Source organism: Microcebus murinus, chromosome 17 (genome assembly GCF_040939455.1).
Source record: "Microcebus murinus isolate Inina chromosome 17, M.murinus_Inina_mat1.0, whole genome shotgun sequence".
NCBI lineage: Eukaryota > Metazoa > Chordata > Mammalia > Primates > Cheirogaleidae > Microcebus > Microcebus murinus.
The window spans coordinates 22,103,349-22,123,776 of record NC_134120.1 but is presented as its reverse complement, the minus strand read 5'-3'; the positions used below and the strand labels follow the sequence as shown (position 1 = coordinate 22,123,776).

The 20,428-nt window shown below is 52.0% G+C and overlaps 1 protein-coding gene across 1 annotated transcript in view; it reads left to right on the top strand.

Annotated features, from left to right (window-relative positions):
* Positions 1 to 20,428, top strand: part of MAPK4 (mitogen-activated protein kinase 4) — a 149,170-nt gene that overhangs the window by 76,399 nt on the left and 52,343 nt on the right. The window contains exon 2 of the mRNA XM_012769840.3: positions 17,621 to 19,029. Coding sequence (XP_012625294.1) covers positions 18,484 to 19,029 — 546 coding nt within the window. The 5' untranslated portion in view covers positions 17,621 to 18,483. The remainder of the gene's footprint in view (positions 1 to 17,620; positions 19,030 to 20,428) is intronic.

Here is a 20,428-nt window from a genome sequence, read left to right as displayed (position 1 = left end):
AAGAAGCTAATGGCACTTTAATTGGGCCACTTAGCATACTGGCCCCACAGTCTGATGGCTAGGACAGCTCTTAGTAGGTGTCCTGGGGTATTTAATTCACCAGAGCCTACTGGTTGACCTGTGGGATCTGGGGGAAGATTGTTGGGGTTTGGAGCCCAGCTCTGCCACTTGCTAGCTGGGCATGTTTGGGCAAGTTTCTTAACCAATACATGCCTTGGTTTCCCCATATGAAAGGTGGAGGCAATAATGGTATTTTCCTAGGAGTATCATTGTGAAGTTAAATGAGATAAAATACATTGTTACCTGTTTAGTTTCGAAGGTAAATAATGTCTATGTTTTTGTTATTTCAGCAATATTTTGGGTGATATTTTTACTTTTCACACTGCCTTTATGGCTATTGTTTTTAATGCTCACAAAAACCCCGTGCGATAAAAATGAAGGCATTCATTCTGGCTAACAGATAAGGAAACCGAAGCTCAAGCTTACACCATCTGTAAGTGGCAGGGGTCAGACTTGAACCCAGAGTTTTTATAAGCCAGAGGTTCTCAACTTCACTGGACTCACCTGCTCTGAGATTCCCATTCCCCGCTCCAGCCAGGGCAGTCCCTGAAGTCCCACTCCATGGGAGACTCTGTCACCTCCCATCATTTCCAACAAATGACATGAGATTCTTCACTTAAGAATAAAACCAAAGGAAGCACTACAAGGGTATCTTACCCTGGGCTTTGTCCTGCTCTGCCTGTGTCGCCTTACCTAGGAGCACACCTGGAGCAGGCTGGTCAGAGAAGTGAAGGGTCCCACTGGGAGCACAGAAGAGCGGAGTGGCACCAGGTCCCAACTGAGCCCTGAGCATCGGCGAGGTGGAGCCTCAGGAGGGAGGGTCAGGGCAAGGTCTGTAGGCAGGGCCTGCAATGGCATCTCTCACCGGGGCATCCAGCTACATCAGACCAGGAAGCCTCTTGGTCCTCACAGGACAGATGAGATGAGGGTGACACCCTTGCTCACGCTCTTTCAGAGGGGAATAAAATCGGTCCTCCTACTCTGGCCCCACTTTCCCCTTCAACCTCATTTTTCCTCCGGCGGCCCAGCAGTATATATGCCACCAGCCCTCTCTGTTCCTCCAACATCAGACTTCTCAAGGTCATGGTCATGACCCCTGCACAGCTCCAGGATAGCCTCTACCCCTTAAGTCTCAATTTAAATGTCACTTCCTCAGGGAATCTGGTTTTTCCCCCCAAATCATTGTCTTCTTGTTACCCCCACCTGTAGCATCCTGTACTTTTCCACCACACACTTATCACAAATGCGATCATCCGCAGTCGCTATTTGTGCCATTATTTGTGTCGTGTCTGCCCCTCCGCCCTCCACTGTAAATTCCACGGAGCCAGGGAGTGTGTCTGGGACGTTTGCCTCTGGATCCCCACTGCCTGGTACATGGCGATGCTCCATAAATATTCCATGAAAGCATTAAATATTAAATAATACGACATGCAAGTGCTTTGGACAGTGGAAAGTTGCTTTGCAAATGTTTTTATCTTAATTTTATTGCTACCCATGAGGTCACTAGATGATAAAGGAACTGTACAGCAGAAGAATCATGCAAAACAGTTCCTAAGGACTTACTCAGAATGGTTTGTAAGCTGCGCGGTATCTTGTGGGCTGGCTGCTCCTGAAGGAGGGCAGTAGAGGAGTGAGCCTGGGGACGCAGCTTGTACTTGGTAAACAACCTGAAATTAGCATCCTGAGCGTGTCAGTGTGATGGGCTGAAAGCCTGGAGAAGAGAAAAGAGGAACACCTGCGGGAATGGGCGTGCAGGTGCTCTCGGGTTTGTCTTTGCTTATCAAGTGTCGTGTGCCGCCCCGCCTGGGAGTGACGCCCAAGAGCGTGCAGTTACCAGGATTCTATGGCCGAATCCCTCCTCTGTCCCCAATTTCTTTCAGTGCCTCTGAACTGTGCCTCTCACCTCCGCTGAGCCTGCTGCTCTTCCACACCTTGCTGTCACCATCCTTCACCATGGTGCCAGGGCTGCCCCAATGCAGTCTTGGAAGTGCAGCCTGGTCTTCAGGCTCCCCCATTCCATGGCTCCCTCGTGGTGTGCCCCTTCGACCCCCCTGCTCTCATATTGGCGAGCTGACCAGGGTTCCCCCAGCAGGTCACCCCCCCCCCAGGGAAATGCACCTTCACAAGTCACCTTCCCCAAGCGCCTCTCTCAGATGTTTCCCACTCTGCAGTCCCCAGCCCCGTTCCCACTGCTGTGTCACCTTCTAGTCATCAACTTACTGAGCTGCTGTGACATGCCAGGCGCTGTGCATGGCTGGGATATAGGATGAACGCGCCACCACACTTTGCTCTTGGGATCCCCAGTGCAGTGGGAGAGAAGCCTGTAGGGCAGGGGTCCTCAGACTTTTTAAACGGGGCCAGTTCACTGTCCCTCGGACAGTTGGGCGGCCGTTGGAGAGTGCGGCACACTCCACACATGCCCACTGTGGGCCCGGGATGAATTGGCTGCTAAGCAGGACGGGCAGTGGTGGCAAAAACAACCAGTGAGCCCAATAAATGTCCTTGGGGGGCCGCGTGTGGCCCACGGGACATAGTTTGAGGACGCCTGCCGTAGGGTAACCGCCATGGGTGGGTGCACTGTGCTCTGAGCTTAAGAAGTTGAGGTAAAACGGGGGCACAGCATGGGCAGGGTTGCCCCAGGCGCACACAGGGACCCGCACGTGGCAGGAATGTGGTGACCTGGGAAGATTGCCCCAGCCTCGGCGCTGCTGGAGAAGGGGGCAGTGCGGAGGGAAACGGGGCAGGGCTGACGGGAGCTGCGAGGAGCTTGGGCTTAAACCTCTGGGCAGTGGAGAGCTATTAAAAATTTTTTTAAACAGGAGAATGGAATGCATAGATTTGTTTTAGAAATAATTGAAGCAGAAAGGAAGATGGATTGGAGTGGATGCAAGCGAGCAGCAGGGGAGAGCTTTTGGGGGCTTATTCTGAGCGCACTCACCGAGGGATGCCACAGATCCTGCGGCACTCTCGGCTGCAGGGAAGCAGAAGTGAATGGCTCTCGCCCCCGGCTGCTGCAACGGGGACAAAAGCTAGAGGTGGCACCATGCAGAATCTAGACATTGAGCGGTAATATCAGGACCTACCCTGAGGGCAGTGAGGCCGAAGAAAAGGGCCCAGATTGCAATACCTCCACGATGGTTTTCCCTCCTTGCCTGCCTGCAGCCTGAACCCCCTTCACTCCGGTCACGGCCCTCGCCTCGCTTGCCTGGGAGGCGGCCTCAGAGCGAGGCCCGGGAAGGGGTGAGAGAGAAAGGGGTCTAGGCAGGGAGAACATCCGAGCACAGGCACAGGGGTGAAAGGTCACGAGATTGTTCCAGGCCTCACTCCTGGTCATCTTTGCTGACAACTCGCGAGGAAGCAGAGGCAATGGGGTCCCTGGAGGCTGAGTGAGCACAGGGTTGAAGCCGGGACTCCACCCCTCTCTGCAGTTATGGCAAAGAAAGAACAAAACAGTCCACCGGGTAAAAAGAGATCACTCTCAAAGTCAGTGTTTCAGTTTTTGTTTTCATTTGGAAGAAACACCTGACAGAGCTAAACACAGGGCCAGAGGTAGGCCTCGGGTCCCCGTCCCCCACCTCAGTGCTGGTGATGAGACTCTCGGCGTGGTCCTGTATGAGACCCGCATGGGCTGTATCTTCAGCCTTCTGTGGCCAGGCCGCTCGGGGTGTCCTCAGACTCTGTCTGCCCACACCTGGGATCCTAATTTGCAATTAAGGTGGTTGAAACAGACTCAGAACTAAAAACAATTTACACCGCTACTTGAAAAAAGAAAATGATTGTGTCATTGGCAATATAATAAAGCCTATTTTAAAAAGCCCATAAAAAAGCAAACTTGTTCCCACCTAGAAGTTTCGTGCCGAGTGGCTGGGGTTCTGTCCCCTCCTGCCACGCCCAGTGAGCAGTTTGCTGCAGGTGAGAAGGGACTGGTGCAGGAGAGGCGGCTCCCTCCAGCCCCGCCGACCTGGGCCAGCCCCTCTTCTCATGATCCAGCCTTTGCCTCTTCCCGCGTGTTCCAGAGAGCAGCTCTGTCCACGTTGTCTGTGAGGTCGACCACCCTACCTACTCCTTTGAGCACCAGGTGGCCCTGGCCTGTGGCGTGGAGATGAGGCCACATCTGTCAAGTCCCCATCCTCCCGAAGGGCAGCTCGAGGCCGGGTCTATACTCAAGGCAGCCCCCTGCCCAGGCCAGTAACTTCCCTCTTGTTCCCGGCACACGGGAACTCCAGGTCATAATAAGAGCCCGGTTTGTGCCGGTTTTTCAGAATTCATCAACTCCCAAGGGCCATTTATCTGGAGTGTGTAGAGAAAGGGAGAAGCAAAGGAATGCTTTAATGCATCACTGTCCAGCCCGTAGTGGCTAAACATCCGACTGCGCCGTCCCTGGTCCGGGTTCCCAGCTGACCGACGACACTGCACAGGCCGAATCCAGTTCCTGTCCCAGGACTCCTAGCACCTGGAGAACTGTGGAGTTCTTGGTGGCCGGCAGGATGACATTTGTCAGGCTAATGTGCTGTGCTGTGTTGGTCATTCTGCTGCTGTTGTCAAGTTCCAGTGTTTTCTGCACTGAGGACTTCATCGGGGTGTGATAAGGCTCCCGGGCAGGGAGGATGGTCTGTCTGGGTACCAAGTGCTACTGGCAGCCAGGCCACTCTAGAGAGGGCAGACAGCTGCCTCTGGGAGTGGAGGTGAGGGACCCCCCCCCTCCAGTGTTCACTCTTGTCCTCTTTCTTCCTCTTGTCCTCCTCCCCCTTTCCCCTTTCTCCCCCACCCCTCCTCTTCATCTCTGCTCCCCTAACCTGGGTCCACAGCCTGTCCGGCGTCATCAGCATTCTGAGAGTCAGTTTCCCGCTGACACATGCGTGCATGAGGCTGTCGGCATCCCTGTGACCCAGGCACTGTCTTGGTTACACCTGAACAGGGAGAGGCGTCTTTTGCACCTGGCCTTATGGTGGCCCAGCCCTCCACAGGCTACAATGAATCACAGCTCCCCGCACCCGGCAGGCACTGGCCCGGCCCCCTGGCAGCTAGGCATGGTGCTAGGCACCCTCCCCCCCGCATGTCCTCAATGGGGACAGGGCCAATTCTCGGTCCCCTCCTTCCTCCACTCCCCGGGGCAGGCCTGGCTTCCAGCTCTGCTCTCGTGAAGGGAGAGGACTCCAGTTTGGAATGCTGGTAGCCGCTGCCAGGTGGTCCATGTGTGACTCTTTTTACCCTGATACAGAATAATTGATTATTTAGAGGAAGAGCTGTTCCTTTGCAGCTAGCCAGTCTTTGCAATGCGTAGGTCTCTGCCAGCCGGGTCGGGATCCCCTTCCTGACTTGACAGAGCACGGCCCAGGGTCCCGTGAGGTCAGCCTGAGGCCCGAGAAGTGCCTGGATAGGCCTGCTCCAAACAAAGGCATCCCGGCCACTCTCCAGAGCCTGCCTCTGCCTCTGAGTGACCTTGGAAGAGTCCTTTTCTGTCTCTGAGCCTCAGTTTCCTCATCTGGTGGTAGAGGGATCGTGACTTGTGCTATAATTAGCATGAACTGACTAACGCCTGGAGGCCAGGACAGTGGCCTTTCTCCAGACGAAGTCAAACCCAGCTGGGAACACACACGTCTGCTGGCGGGAAGCCCAGGGTCACCTTTGAGGCTCCTGTCTTGCCTCGTTTACCTAAGAGCCAGGGGGGGCTTATCTCCACCCACCTCCCTGGTTTGCTTGCTCTGTTGCTCCAGGGAGCTCATTCCCTGCAGGCCAACCCCACCCTGCCCCTCCGTGTGCAGTGGGGTCCGATGGCCTCCCGTGGGGCCCTGGCCACTGAGACTGAGAGGCTTGTTGGTGAGTGGAAGGCCTCACAGGCTTGCAGGGGACTCACTGGCCCTAAGACATCAGTGGTGTGCCCTGGCGTCTCCCCTGCAAGGAGCGAAAGGAAAAAGCAAGTGCACGGCCCCATGTTTCCTCTCCGACAGCCACGCCCGGCAGTGTGATCTCTGTGGCATGCAGTCGTGACCCTCAGGGTTTCATGACCTGCCCGTGAAGGAGGCACTGATGGGGGGGAGAAGAGGGGGTGTTGGGCACGTGTCAGTGGCCTCCAGGGAGTTAGAACCGAGTAAGCGCATTGCCATGATGGACGAGGTCAGCCGGCTGGAGGGTCCTTCAGAGTCCCTCCTCGATGCCCTCGCAGGCTGGCTGTCTCAGTGTGTGCCAGGAGAGAGAGAGGGACCACTTCGCCTGAAGTTCTCCCCAGTTTCCACCCCCTACCCCTGCAATTAAGAGACTCCAAACACACGTGCAGTGGCTGGCGGGCTAATACCTCTCCCATTCACTACGGCAGGAGTGTCAGGACGTGCCCGAGACATGAGGAAGGGTGACGTCTCCAACCCCCTCGAGTCTACTCGATGTCACTATGGAAGCTGTTAATTTTAATGCAGTTGGATTGCAGTCATGACTGTCGCGTGAGCCAGAGCTTACTGTCGGAGGCCTGTTCCTACTGCCGGCCTTGTTCTCCCAGGAGTAGGCGGGCAGCATGGTGGGGACTCCTTACTGAAGAGCCCGCAGGCCGCAGAACTAGAACCCAGGTCTCCAGGCTCCCTGGCTTTCCTCCACTATGACAGCCCCACGTGGCCCTGGGATTGTTGGCTTGAGCTGTCAAAATGTCACTGGCGAACAGGAAGATGCAATCGCCGAGAAAGGGAATTTTTTTTTTTTTTTTTTTTGCTCTAGGAATGATTTATTTTTGCCCCTGAGCACAACCCTGTAAATGATTAGTCTCCATGGGAATTGCAGGGGGTGGCCGCGCGCGGGGTAATGCGCGGGCGTGACTAGCCAACGGCAGGGCTCCCGCGCGGTGGAAGGAAGTCAAGAACTCTGAGATTTAAAAGGACTGAATCCAGGATTGAAATCAGATAAGACTTGTGAAACTCTCGTGTCTAGTTGGTGTCCTGATGGGGAAGAAAAGTGAGCATTACAAAGTTGAACTTGTAAACGACGGTCTGGAGTGTGGAGCTCTGCAGACGGCATTTGTTGTCAGATTGTTTATTATTGAGCAGGTTAGGAATCAGGCTGGGAATCGAACAGGGCACACGGTGGAGTTCCTGCCCTACTCAGCTTCCAGTCAGACACCGAACACACACAAAGCTGAGACAGAAAGGGAGAAAAGTGACATGAGGGCTGGGAATGGGACACAGCCTGAATAGACAAGCTAGTCTGGGGGGAGGGAAAGGAGACATCAGGGAAGGCTTCCTGGAGGAAGAGGTATTTATGCTGAGACCTAAAGGGTGAGTAAGAATTAGCCAGGTGTGTGTGGGGGGCATGGGCAATATACGTAACCTTAACATTTGTACCCCCATGATATGTTGAAATTTTTTTAAATGGAAAAAAAAAAAAGAGCCAGGTGAAAAGGAGGGGGAAATTTTCCCCCTTCCCCCTGACAGAAGTGATGGCACAAGTGAAGGCCCAAAGGCAAGGGAAACATGACATTTTCAATGGACTGAAAGGCATCCTGTAGGCTGGTGAGTAAAGTTCAGGAAGATATAAGATCAGAGGCTAGAAACCTTGAGAAAAGATGTAGGTTCCCAAGGTGACTTAAGCAAGAGAAATCCTTCTTCTCCAAGGAACTGGGAAAATCAGAAAAGCAAAAGCAACCACCCAAGTATGAGGGATGGGGGTTCCCCATAACAGGAACACCCCCTGGGAGATGACAGAGTGCATTGTATTAGGACACAGGCACCATCACTTTGTAGTGTGTGACCTTGAGGATGTCATTTTGACTCTGCAAAATGGAAGGAAGAGGAGGCAGACAGGCACGTGCAGAACACCCGCTGTGCCCCAGCTCCCTGCTGTGTTGATTAATTTAATGGGAATAGTTACACCTACCCCACAGTGTTACTGTGACGCTTCAGGTCAAACATTGTCGAAGGCGTGTGACTGTGCCCAGCACCTAGGAGGCTCCGGATAAATGCCAGCCGAGTTGGACTGTGCGCCTGGGAGCCACGGCGGGGCTCGGTCCCATGAGCGATGGGAGCATGAGGACAGACGCAAGGCCACCGATGCAGACGAGCGTTGCCCGAGTGCCGGCTGCAGGTGCCTGGCCGAGGCTCTCGGGAATGCTGTTTGAGAAGGACTCTGACATTCCTGGGTCATCAGGAGGGAGTGATGACGGATTATCAACGTCTGTCATAAGCACAAAATGGGGTCCTAGCAGTAGGTATGACACGTTTGCATTTCTGGTCTAAAAGCAAGATGTTGCTGACTTCTATAGCCACAAACCAGGAACTTTGAGCACCCCTGCCATGGGCTAACCCTGCTGGTAGGGTAAGTGGTCCTATTTATGGGCCCCAAAATTTGGCAGAAACGCTCAGTTCTGAACACTGAGCTCATGCAGGGCCAGGGACTTTTGTATTCCCACGACAGCTTATTGAATGTGTGTTCACAGAGAGAATCTCCAGATTCAGGGAAGGCACAGCGGGCCGCGGGCACCGATCCATAAGTGCTCAGGTGAGCTTGGGAGAATTAAAGATGCAGGTTCTGCCTCTGAGAAGCTCAGCCCCTGGCTGGGATGCCTTCCCTTCGGAACACAGCCCAAAGCAAGCAAGCCCCAAATGGGTCCTTGCCTTATTTAGCCACTGAAGTCATAATTGTACTGATTTAGATTGTGAAAGAGGCTACCATCTTCTATCTCAGATCTCCTTCCTTGAAAAAAGAATTGAGACATTCCCCCTTGAATCTACAAAGGTCAGATGTTGTAGGAGTCATTTAAAATCAGAAGGATTTACACGCCCGTGTGCGTACACCCCCTTGCACACTTGTGGATCGAAAGCCGGACTCTCAACCTGCAGCCTGGGCAGGGGCCACTGTGCCGAGGCCACCAGCATCCAAACCTCACACGCAGGGACCCAGACTGTCCCCTCCCCCAGCTTTCCTGCTGTGGGGCTGGAGCTCCGAGGAGGCAGCCGGAGTTTCTCTCTGTGCTATTTTGGTATTCTTGGGAGGCCTGGGAAAGCTTTGTTCTTGGCTGGTTATATAATTTTCAAAAGGAAAAAGAGAGCAGAACCCGAAAGCTCAGGAGTTTATCCTTTGGGGACAAGGGAACCCCCTACCCTAGAGTCTGATGTTCCTTCTGCACACGTTTTCCTTCCTGCCCTCAGTTGCTTTCCTCTTGTCACCCCCCACCCCTGTTTCTTTCTCAGGGGTGTCCCCAACAAGCATGTGCTCGGGAGGACTGTATAAGGGAAACACAACCCAGGGGGGTGGCATCACAGGGACACTAAGGTGTTTGTAGTCACTCTGCAGACCCGCACATCCCAGAGGACAAGGCTCACCTGGGGGCTCACCTGGGCAGCAGAGCCTGTCAGTGGCTCCTCTGCTTGAATATTTGAGACCAAGCCCTGCTTTTGGTTTGGGTCATTCCATTTCTGCTGGCTGATGTGTGGAGGGTCACCCCAGGACCTTGGCTGGGGGTGGTACTGGGCGGCAGCATTAGGAGCATCATCTGCCCATGTGCGGGGTTTCTGCAAAGCAAAAGGAATTCCTGGGCACGCACGGATTACTGCCCGTGAGCTCCTCCAGCCTGCCCACGTCCCGGGTGGAGGGAGCAGCACTTAATTAATATCACAGGCTGGAAGACCAGGGCGGGTCGTTCCCCCAAATTCCAGCTGAGTCTCGGTGGTCAAGATCGGAGATTAGGAGGCGGCTCTTGCCTTGGTGAGGAAAAGGCCATCTGGTCATTGTGCTTTTTGGGGGGCATATGTAGCCTCCTCTCTTGAACCCCCACCTTTAGCCTTGACTCACCCTGGAGGGATTTTGAAAGCTTTCTTTTCTGGGCCTCCGGGGATGCTTTTTAAATTTATCTTTCCATTTGGTTTGTACTTTGTCATAACCAAAATCTCACTGCAAACATGTAGCCCTTCCTGTGTCAACTGATATTTATTTATCGAGTCTCCACCATATGCCAGACACTGTACTGGACTCTGGGTTACATCAGTTAAAAAAGTGAGAGGTAAAGTTCCTCTTTTCCCCGAGATTCTATCTGGCTGATGAGGTCCAAGCCAGGTGAGACCCAGGACCCCCAACCCAGGGAGGACTTTTCATAGACTCTTCTCCATCTTGGAAATGTTCAGAAATGTAGGTCTTCAAGTCCTTCCTCTCCATTAATTATCTGTTTCTATATGACAAACACCCCAAAGTTGAGCAGCTGAAAATACTTGTTATCACACACTTTCTGGAGGTGGGGAACCTGGGCACAGCTTAGTTGGGATTCTGACTCAAGGTCTCTCGCGAGACTTCACTCAAACTGTTGGGCAGGGTCATGGTCGTTTGAAGGCTCAGCTGGGGAAGATCTGCCTCCAGACTCACTGGCACAGTGGCTGGCCGGCCTCAGAGGATCCACTTCCAGGAACTCCCGTGGGTCTCCCCACAGGGCTGCCACGTGACACAGCAGCTGGGTCCCCCGAAAGAGAGCGTGATCACCCAAGCTGGAAGCCACAGTCTTTTTTTATAACCTAATCTCAGAGGTGACATGCTATTACTTCTGCAGTACTCTCTTACTTAGAAGTGAGTCAATAAGTCCAGCACACACTTCAGGGGACAGGATTACACAGGGCTGAAAACCAGGAGGCAGGACCATTGGGGCCATCTCAGAAGCCACCTCCAAGAGGCTCTCTGCCTGACCTGACTAGTCCTAATTCCTGCCACACTTGCAGCAGGAATCATGCCGTTAGCCCCAAATGTTCTTGCATTGTTTTGGTCAGTGTTGTTGTGGTTCCTCTCTCCCAAAACAATATAAGCTTTTTGAGATTCAGGAGCCATGTGTTGTATGTCTCTTCATTTCCTATTTAGACCAACTATGTGCCTGACAAGTAACTATCCATTAGATAATCTCAGCCTCACATGAAAAAAATAAAAAGACCAAAGTAAAAATGTCTTACACATCAATAGGGCTTGATGTTCTCTCTTGGCAAGAAGGCTGGGGGTAGGTAGTTGCAGGTGTAGCTCAGCTACTTGGTCCCATGCTCTTCTTCCAACCCCAGCGTGCTGGCCTTTGTCCCCAGGCTTTTCCCCACGTGGCCTCAAGATGGCTACTGCTGCACCAGCACCGCTTCCCCTGCAGCTACTTCCACAGACCGGAAGTGGGGTTTCTCCTCGTTTGGGGAGGAAAGTTTTGCCCCGTCGTCTCCCAGTAGACTTTCCCTTAAGGCTATTGTCAAGAACTGGATCATGTGACCACTCCTAAGCCAATCACTGCTAAAGGAGAACTGGGTTATTAATACAACTGCTTTAGACTCATTTTCCTCAGTAGGGATACGTCCAGAAGATGCCATCACCTTCTAGGACTTTGGGAAATGTGTGTCACAGGGACCAGGGAGTGCGATTGGCATTTAGCGGGTTGGGACCAGAGTGGCTCAACTTTCAGCAAAAGCACACAGTACAGTCCACGAGACAAAGAACTGTTGATCCCAAGGCAAGACTCATCGAGCGGTCACGTGAGTGTGCTCGGAAGCAGATCTTCCCCTGGGGATGACTGCAGCCTGGTCAACAGCTTCTCTGAAATCTCACTAGAGACCGTGAGTCACAGGCGCCTGGCTATTCTGCTCAAACGCCAATACCGTCCCTGTGGAAAACTGATTTAGACCCGTGGTTCTCAACTGGAGGTGATTCTGTGCCTTGCCCACAAGTGGCAGTTGTCAGTGTTGGGAGACACTTTTGATTGTCACAACTTGGGGGTGCTCCTGGCATCTGGGGATAGAGGCCAGGGACACGGCTAAATACCCTGCAGGGCACAGGGAAGTCCCACAGCTAGGAGTTATCTGGCTCAAGATGTCCATAGTGCTGAAGTCGGAGACCTGGTTTAGACCAAATGTGAGTCTAAAGAGCACGGGACAGGCCGGGCGCGGTGGCTCAAGCCTGTAATCCTAGCACTCTGGGAGGCCGAGGCGGGCGGATTGCTCGAGGTCAGGAGTTCGAAACCAGCCTGAGCAAGAGCAAGACCCCGTCTCTACTATAAATAGAAAGAAATTAATTGGCCAACTAATATATATATATATAATTAGCCGGGCGTGGTGGCGCATGCCTGTAGTCCCAGCTACTCGGGAGGCTGAGGCAGGAGGATTGCTTGAGCCCAGGAGTTTGAGGTTGCTGTGAGCTAGGCTGATGCCACGGCACTCACTCTAGCCTGTGCAACAAATAAGACTCTGTCTCAAAAAAAAAAAAAAAAAAAAAAAAAAAGAGCATGGGACCTTGTGGGGAGTTGGGCTCAGCAGTCTGATGGCTGAACCAGGCCTGGTTTCTGTTCCTGAGGAGGAAGCAGGAATGTTTCCTAGGTAGGTGGCCACAGCGTCAGCTACAGGCGATGCTACTCGGGACCTCTACCCACCCCCCTCAACTCTCAATCTCATTTCAACATTCTATTTCTCAGTTTCTCTTTCCATAGAATGGGCTTACAAACTATGGCCTCCATGCTGGCTGAGGTTGAACTCAGACTGAAAAGGCGGCTGCCTCCTGCTTTAATTTGACAAGTACCACAGGGCGTGCCTGCCCCAGAGTTTTCCTTCACATTGGGCCTAGATGGTTCATGGCAAGAGTCACTCATTTGCGCTAAGATAACGTGTTACAGTGATATGAGAGTAAGCTTTGGAGTCAGACCAACCTGAGTTAACATCCCAGATTCACATCCCAGAGAGTGACTCTGGGCAAATCACTTCCCTCTGGGAGCCTCGTGGGAGAATGACATCAACCTCATAGGTTGTCGTGAGACCCAGCTGAAATGATCAGGTAAAGTCTCCCTGGTAGACCCTCAATACGTGTAGTTGTCCCATCATCATGTCATCTTTGCCATCTCTCCAGAAAGCCTCTGTTCGAATGCAGGTGGGGTTTAGGAGTCAGGCACATGGACCATACCACAGAGCTAGAAGGGACCTTTAGATTAGGTAACTTTTGGAAAGCAGAGAGCTGGGCCCTGAGGACATAAAATTGTCAGTTGAGCTTAACTAAGGTTAAGGAGGTTAAGCCCTCCTAGGAGAGTGCTACCATGTGGGGCAACAGGAAGACTGAGTCCAAGAGGACAGTGACAGTGCAGTGCCGGAGGAGCCAGCCACAAAGGGACCTGGCTTCCAACACATTTCAGTGCCATCTTGTGAAGGAGCTGGAGGATGTTCCCATTAAGTCTAGGGCAGGGGTCACAAACTATAGCCCATAGGCCTAATCCGGCCCACCACCTGTTTTTATAAATAAAGTTTTATTGAAATGCAGCCATGCCCATTTGTTCAGATATTGTCTGTGGCTGCTTTTGTGCTATAAAGGCAAAATTGCTTAGTTGTGTTGAGCAGTGGCAACACAAGCTATATGTCCTACAAACATCAAAGTATTTATTCTCTGGCCCGTTATAGAAAAAGTTTGCTGATCTCTAGTCTAGAGGACTTCATTCACATAGACTACAGTGACAAATTAGAATCACAAGCCTTGGAGTCAGTCAGACCGGACTGTAATATGAACGATGCCACCTAGAATTGTACGGTGCGTAGCCTGTTCAACTGTAAGCATCCGCCGCAGGAGAAGGATTTCCTGCATATTTGGGGGTGTTCAGGAGGGGAAGAAAGCATCTGTGAAATGTCAACACCTTGCTGGGGACGATAGTTCCTGCTGAGGTTTGAGAGGATCTGAGCAGGCGGGAGGTGAGTCTAAATTTAGACTTTCCAAAGCTGATTTGTAAACCAGAGCCCCAGGAGTCTCAGAAAGGGACATTTGGCACACGCGGTCTCGTCTCTGGTTTGCCTCCACATGTTAAAAGTCTAGATGAATGAGAGAATAATTAATTGACTTCACATAAACTATTGCTGGGAATCAGTGAGACACGGACTGAGAGCTAAAGCTCCACTGTTCCGAGTCCTGAGGACAGAATGTCTATTCCTGTGTCTCATTACAGTGCTGGCCACAGAACCGTGGGGGCCTGGGCTGCCCTTGCACGAGTTACATGCATTCCTCTTGCTGGGTGTCATTTGAGCATGACCGAACCGGTGACCTTTCCCTTTCACACAGTGAATGCCAACTCCCTGGGTTTGCAATCACACCTGCGATTCAGAGCAGCTCTGAGCCAACACCTCTGAATTAAGAATGGTCAGGCTTTGCCCAGAGAAGCTGCATCATGCCAAGAGCTGCCGTCCCCACTCCACTGCCCAGGTGGGCACATCCAGATGCCAGTCTGTCCCTCTCCAAGGTTGATGGGCTCCTGCCTCTCAGTATATCATGCAAGAAATGGACAACTAACCTGAGACTTCTCAGATGGTCAGTGCTTTGCAAATGAGTTCACCTATACAAAAAGGCAGAGGTTTTACAATAGAAATTATATTAATAGAGGAATTGGAGAAAGAAACAGAAAATGAAGAGATTTGAGAAGAGATAACTAATAGTAAACTCAGATGGGACCAGAGTCAAACAAGGGCTGCCTGGTTAGATCGTTGAAATTGCAAGACAGGCAGCATCTAATCAGATGATACTAGGCGTTGAACTTCAGAAAGATTGGTTTGTCTGAGTGGTTGGGGCTTATTGTGAGAAGAGCCCTGTTGAACAGGCTGCACTGGGGCACCACGCACAGCAAGGGACAGTTGACCATCTAGGTAGTGTGGACATTGCAATTTTGTAGACAGAATAAATGGCACTCGGGTCTTTCCAATCCAGTTATTTTCTGTGCACCATGTTGCTGCCTGGACTGGGGAAGCTTACAGTCTAGTTGGGAGATGGACATAACAGGTTAACTAGCAGCCCACTCTAGTATATGGTGAGCATCAAACACCGTATACACGACGGCCGCAGGAGCTTAGAAAAAGGAGAAATGTCACTGAGAACTGGGATGGACGCTTCGGAGAGAAAGCAAGAATTTGGATTCTGAATGCCAGGCAGGACGTCAACAAGCGTGGAGGACTCGGGAGAGCGTTTCAGGAACTGGGAAGGCACAAGGAGGGCAGCGAGGCGGGAATGGAGAGTCTGTGTGGAGGCCGGGAGGAAGGTGGGGTGGCTGGAACCCAGCCTTCCCACGTTGACGTGGCACTTGCCCGCCAACGCTGACAGCATGTTGGGGAGACCACTGAGAAAGACATACACGTGGGGAGACAGTCCCTCCCACACGTGAGAGGAACAGGAAAGAGCTTTAAAAATAAAGCACTTCTTAATTATTCAAGATCATCTGCATTGCAGCTGATCTCGGACAAATCCTGCTTTCAGCTTGCTTGTGACGTCACCCCTCTCTGCTCAGGCGCCCGTTCCTGTCTCCGCTGACAACCCAGTGGGAGCTGGAAAGGGAAGAGGGCTTAAGCATCTCTCTTCATAAAGCAAAATATACAATTGCCTCTCTTTGCTGTGCCCTGGGAGCCAGACCAGGCATATGGGTAGAAAGTAAAAGCTCAGTTGAGTTGCCCATTACTCAGCTTGGGCAGCACGAGTTGGGGGTGCGGGGGACAGAATGAGGAACTGTAGTGACTCTTTGATGCCCAAGTTAGGAATCCAGGTGGACTTTGCTAGCACAGGCCCTAGACAGTGGCCCAGTGGGTAGTGCCAGAACTGTCTCTAAGTGGCGAGGCATCCTCACAGGGAATGGTGTTTGTTTATCCATTCATCAAGTGTGTATTGACCTGTTTCTGCTGGAAGCACTAAGCTAATGCTCTCGAAGAGTCAGTGTCCTCACTTGCAAAGTGAGAACTTGAACCAGAATCAGTCTTCCTCCGTGGAAATGCTCTTGGCATTTGGGGGCAGAGGGGTGGGATGCCAGTTATTCATGAATGGGGATGCTCAGCCAGGAGTGAGTCGTAGTCAAGCACCGTCCTCAGTTAAGGACCACGGGCCTTGCTCGCTAAGATTGCTTCACACTCTGAAATTCTGTAAGTCTGTGAGTGTTTTGCCGCTGAACCCAATAAAAACATGCAGAGTAGAATTGCTGAAGATCTGACAAATTATCAGGATAGTAAGTACATCTTATTCAAATGTAAGGGAATGTTTAAAAAACATCAGTACATGAATGGATTAATAAAATGTGGTATATGTATACCATAGAGCACTATTCAGCCACAAAAAACAATGGTGATCCAGCACCTCTTGTATTATCCTGGATGGAGCTGGAGCCCATTCTACTAAGCGAAGTATCACAAGAATGGAAAAACAAGCACCACATGTACTCACCGTCAGATTGGTACTAATCGATCAACACTTACGTGCGCATATGGAAGCAACATTCATCAGGTGTCGGGCAGATGGGCGGGGAGAGAAGGGGGATGGGTAAATTCACACCTGATGGGCGCAGTGCACACAGTCTGGGATGGGCATGCTTGCAGCTGCGGCTCAGGTGGTGCAAAGGCAATATATGTAACCTAAACGTTTGCATCCCCGTAAAAATTTTGAAATAAAAAACAAAACTAAAAAAACAGCAACAACCGGTAACATCTGTTGAGCGATGATTACTATGTTCTAGACCCTTAGCAAAGTTTTTTCCTTAGAAGTCTTTAAGGGGATCAGATTGTTTACTATTTCAGATCATCTGTGTCCCCTAGTTTGCCCTGTTAATTTCAGAGCATTGAGTTGACTACTGTTTTTGCTTCCTTTATCATTTGCAGAACTGTGCAGAGTTTAGACAGTGAAGTGTCTTAGCAGGAGGCCCTGTGTTAGGATGAGAAGTAAGCAGCAGCCCCGGAGAGATGGGCTCCTTTGTGCTGGATACAGTGTTCTCTCTGTGTGTGCCCGTGGACTTTACCAAGAAGCTATGATAATGCCTTTCCTTCAGAGGCCTGAATTTACATTGCTAGTTTAGCAGGGTTTTTTTCCTCCCCACCTAGGTCCTATACCGGTAATTTGAGTCAACAGCCACTGAGAGGGACGGTGAAACTTGGATTCCACCCATAGTTTTGAAGAGCTAGGTCCTCCTCATCAAAAAGAATGCAGTTCACCATGCCAATCCTGGTGTGGTGCTGGGAAGTCTGCACCCTGATTCCTGGGCAGAGAGAGTCCCTTTTTTATGGGTGGCAATAAAATTTCCTTGTAATTTGGTATGTGTCCTTCTGCCACCTACACGAAAAGCAAGAGATATAAATCTCAGTCCCTGGCAAATTCTCTCCTAAAATATTCAAAGACATTTGCAAAAGAAGGAAGAAAATGGGCCCAAGTGCAAAAACAAGAGTATCAATCCTTTTGTTTTCTATCTGCAACTAGCTACTTTCTGCTCTCTCCCTTCCTAACTAGGGCTGACGAGAGTGTTTGGAGAGCATAACAAATTAATTTTGCAAAGGTCAGAAGGAATAATTCTCTCCCCCCGCCCCCCCCTGTAATTTGCATGTGTTCACCTTGGGGGAGCAGGCACTGACATAAAAGGCGCACCATCTGATGGTCTTATCAAATCAATCCGTCTTCTCTCTCTTCCAGAGGCGCGCTGCACGCAGCAGGAGGGGTAGCTGGGCAGCGCAAGCCTGGAATCCCCTGAGCAAGCAGTGTTTCAGCTGGCTGGACAGATCAAATAACACTTGGGCTGGTTCACAAAAGACGCAAGTGGGAAGGTGTTGGAAGCTGGAACGTGGAAATTTACCCAGCGTTATTTCTTTGACAGGGAAGGAGACTTTTGGTCTGCAAGATGCCACGTTCCTTCGTCCTCTCCGGGTGCAGCGGAATGCAGTCTCGGTGGCGGAGTCGTGGGTGAGTGAGTGAAAGAGGATGCTGCCCACACGTGAAGCCTCCAGAGGATCCTGGCCTGGCAGCTGAGCTCCTCCGGGACCTGGGACCTCAGGTGTAACTCGGTGTCAAGTGCATGAAAGGTGCTTGGGTTTTGCCAGCTGTTTTCAGCAATGCTTGCTTACCACACTGGCTCGGGTTTCAGAATCTAAGGCGAGCAGGTAGAAAGGAGCTGCAGAGGTAGAAAGAAGCCTCCAGAAGCCTCCAGAATCCATTGACAGGAACACAGAGGCTGTGATACAACTGGGCTTTGGACCATCTTAAAGAACACAGCAGCTTGGCAAACAGCTCTTGCATTTCAGCCAGAAAGAACCTTTTGTAACAAAGTATTTAAAGGGGAGAGTTTCTGCATCTTTTACTTTGAGGGCCATTATGGCAGAAAACTTTGCAGTTCCCATAGATAATGATGCTGGTTTTTCTTTCCAAGATGCAAGATTTTAAAGAAGTATGAGCCATTCTAAGCTTCAAGCAGGGTTCAGGAAGCACAGACATTGGGCAACATCCCTCCCGATGCAGGTTAAGAAAGCAGCCTGAGCCTCCACTTTAGGCAGCACAGTGAGCGTGGACATATGCCATTCCTGTCTCCAGGGAGCTGGTGGCAGTGACCGCACCCAGAGAAAAAGCATCCCTCCGCTGTGGGACTTGACAGAATGAGGTGTGCCGGGGAGGCCACTAGCTGGGACCTGGCCTTTCCTGACTGCCCCTTCGTCACACGGGCAGCCCCAGACCACTGAGCCAACAATGGCCGAGAAGGGCGACTGCATTGCCAGTGTCTACGGTTATGACCTCGGTGGGCGCTTCGTGGACTTCCAGCCCCTGGGCTTTGGTGTCAACGGGCTGGTGCTGTCGGCTGTGGACAGCCAGGCTTGCCGCAAGGTGGCCGTGAAGAAGATCGCTCTAAGTGACGCCCGCAGCATGAAGCACGCGCTCCGGGAGATCAAGATCATCCGTCGCCTGGACCACGACAACATCGTCAAGGTGTACGAGGTGCTGGGGCCCAAGGGCACCGACCTGCAGGGCGAGCTGTTCAAGTTCAGTGTGGCTTACATCGTCCAGGAGTACATGGAGACCGACCTGGCACGCCTGCTGGAGCAGGGCACGCTCACCGAGGAGCACGCCAAGCTCTTCATGTACCAGCTGCTCCGCGGGCTCAAATACATCCACTCCGCCAACGTGCTGCACAGGGACCTGAAGCCCGCCAACATCTTCATCAGCACGGAGGACCTCGTGCTCAAGATCGGGGATTTTGGGCTGGCAAGGATCGTTGATCAGCATTACTCGCATAAGGTATGTTTGGCCGGACGATGGGTGCCGGCGGTCCATGGAATGCCCAGGAATGCTCAGTGTTCCAGAGGGCATTCCTAGCTCCGTGGTTATCAGGGGACTGGGATCAATATTGGGGGGAGGCTGGAGGGTGCTAGAAATATCACTGGCCGGAGAAGTTGTTGTTGGGGGTTGTGTGTGGGGGAGAGATCAGGTTCTTGACCTTGGCTTTGCCACATAGCCATGACCAATAACTCTGGGATGTACAAGTGAAGGTTGGGTGATCTCTAGAGTTTCTTCTGGCTCTAGATTCTATGGCTTTAAACTGTGTGGTTGGAGAGTTGCCTCTAGCATCCTCTCGTCCCAGCTTCCTGCCAACAGCTTCATGCTCTGGCTCCTTGCGCCGCCGCCTCCCATCCACGCTGACCCACTGTCTGTGTCTTTCTCTCAGTGGACAGTGGGCACAGAAGGTTAATTGGGTAAACTAATCCTCCAGCTAGTGACTCAGCCCTCTTGGGTCCCCTGATGCCCTCGCCCCTCAGTGTGGTATGAAAGCCATGGGTGTCAGGATGATGCCATCAGGACCCCCCCCCCCACATGGTGGGTGCTAAATGTTCCACCAACTGCAAGTGTCAGAGCTGACCGGGCCACTCTGGCGGAGACAAAAGTCACACTGGCCTGTTCTCAAGGGCCCAGATCCCCTCTCGCCTGCTCCACTCCTCTCTTCAGAAGCTGGGAGTCCTCTGACATTCTGTTCCTCCCCTGACCCAGGTTCCTGCCACTTTAGGGGTGCCTCTGAGCCCCTCAGCATAAGCCTGTCCCCAGGCAGCCCTCAACAGAGTGGGTGTGGTTTCCAGCCTCATGGCAAAACCTTTGGACTATAAGATTATTTGTGAGAATATAAAGGTCTCCTAGGAAATGGGTACACGGTGAGCTATTATCAGCCAAGGGCCTGGGGTGGGTCATGGGGTGGGGGTGGCCCTGGCCTTGAGCGTGGTTGGGTTTGTCCCTGAGCTTGTCCCCCTCTCCCGCACCACCCTGCACAGAAACGTACTGCTCTGCCTGGCACAGCTGCAGGGGGCGGGTGTCGAGGGGAACAAGAGGCAGGGCGCTCTGTCCCACCCTCACTGGCTGCACCTGGGGCTCCGGCCCAGGTGTCAGACCCCAAATCAGCCTAGCTGGCTCTGGCTCCTTGGTGCCACACGTTTATTTATTCACCTTAACCATGAACTTGCCCTCTGTCCCTCCTGCAGCCAGGCCATCTGTCAAAACTGACAGCCGACTCCGTAGGCAGGAATGTCCATGGTAAAATCAAACAAATGGAAAAATGGCACCCTTCTGCCTTCCCTAATACCCTGAGCTGTGTCGTCTTTCTCTCTTTTCTAAGGAGCAGTGACTCCAAACAACTGAACCAAAGGTTTTC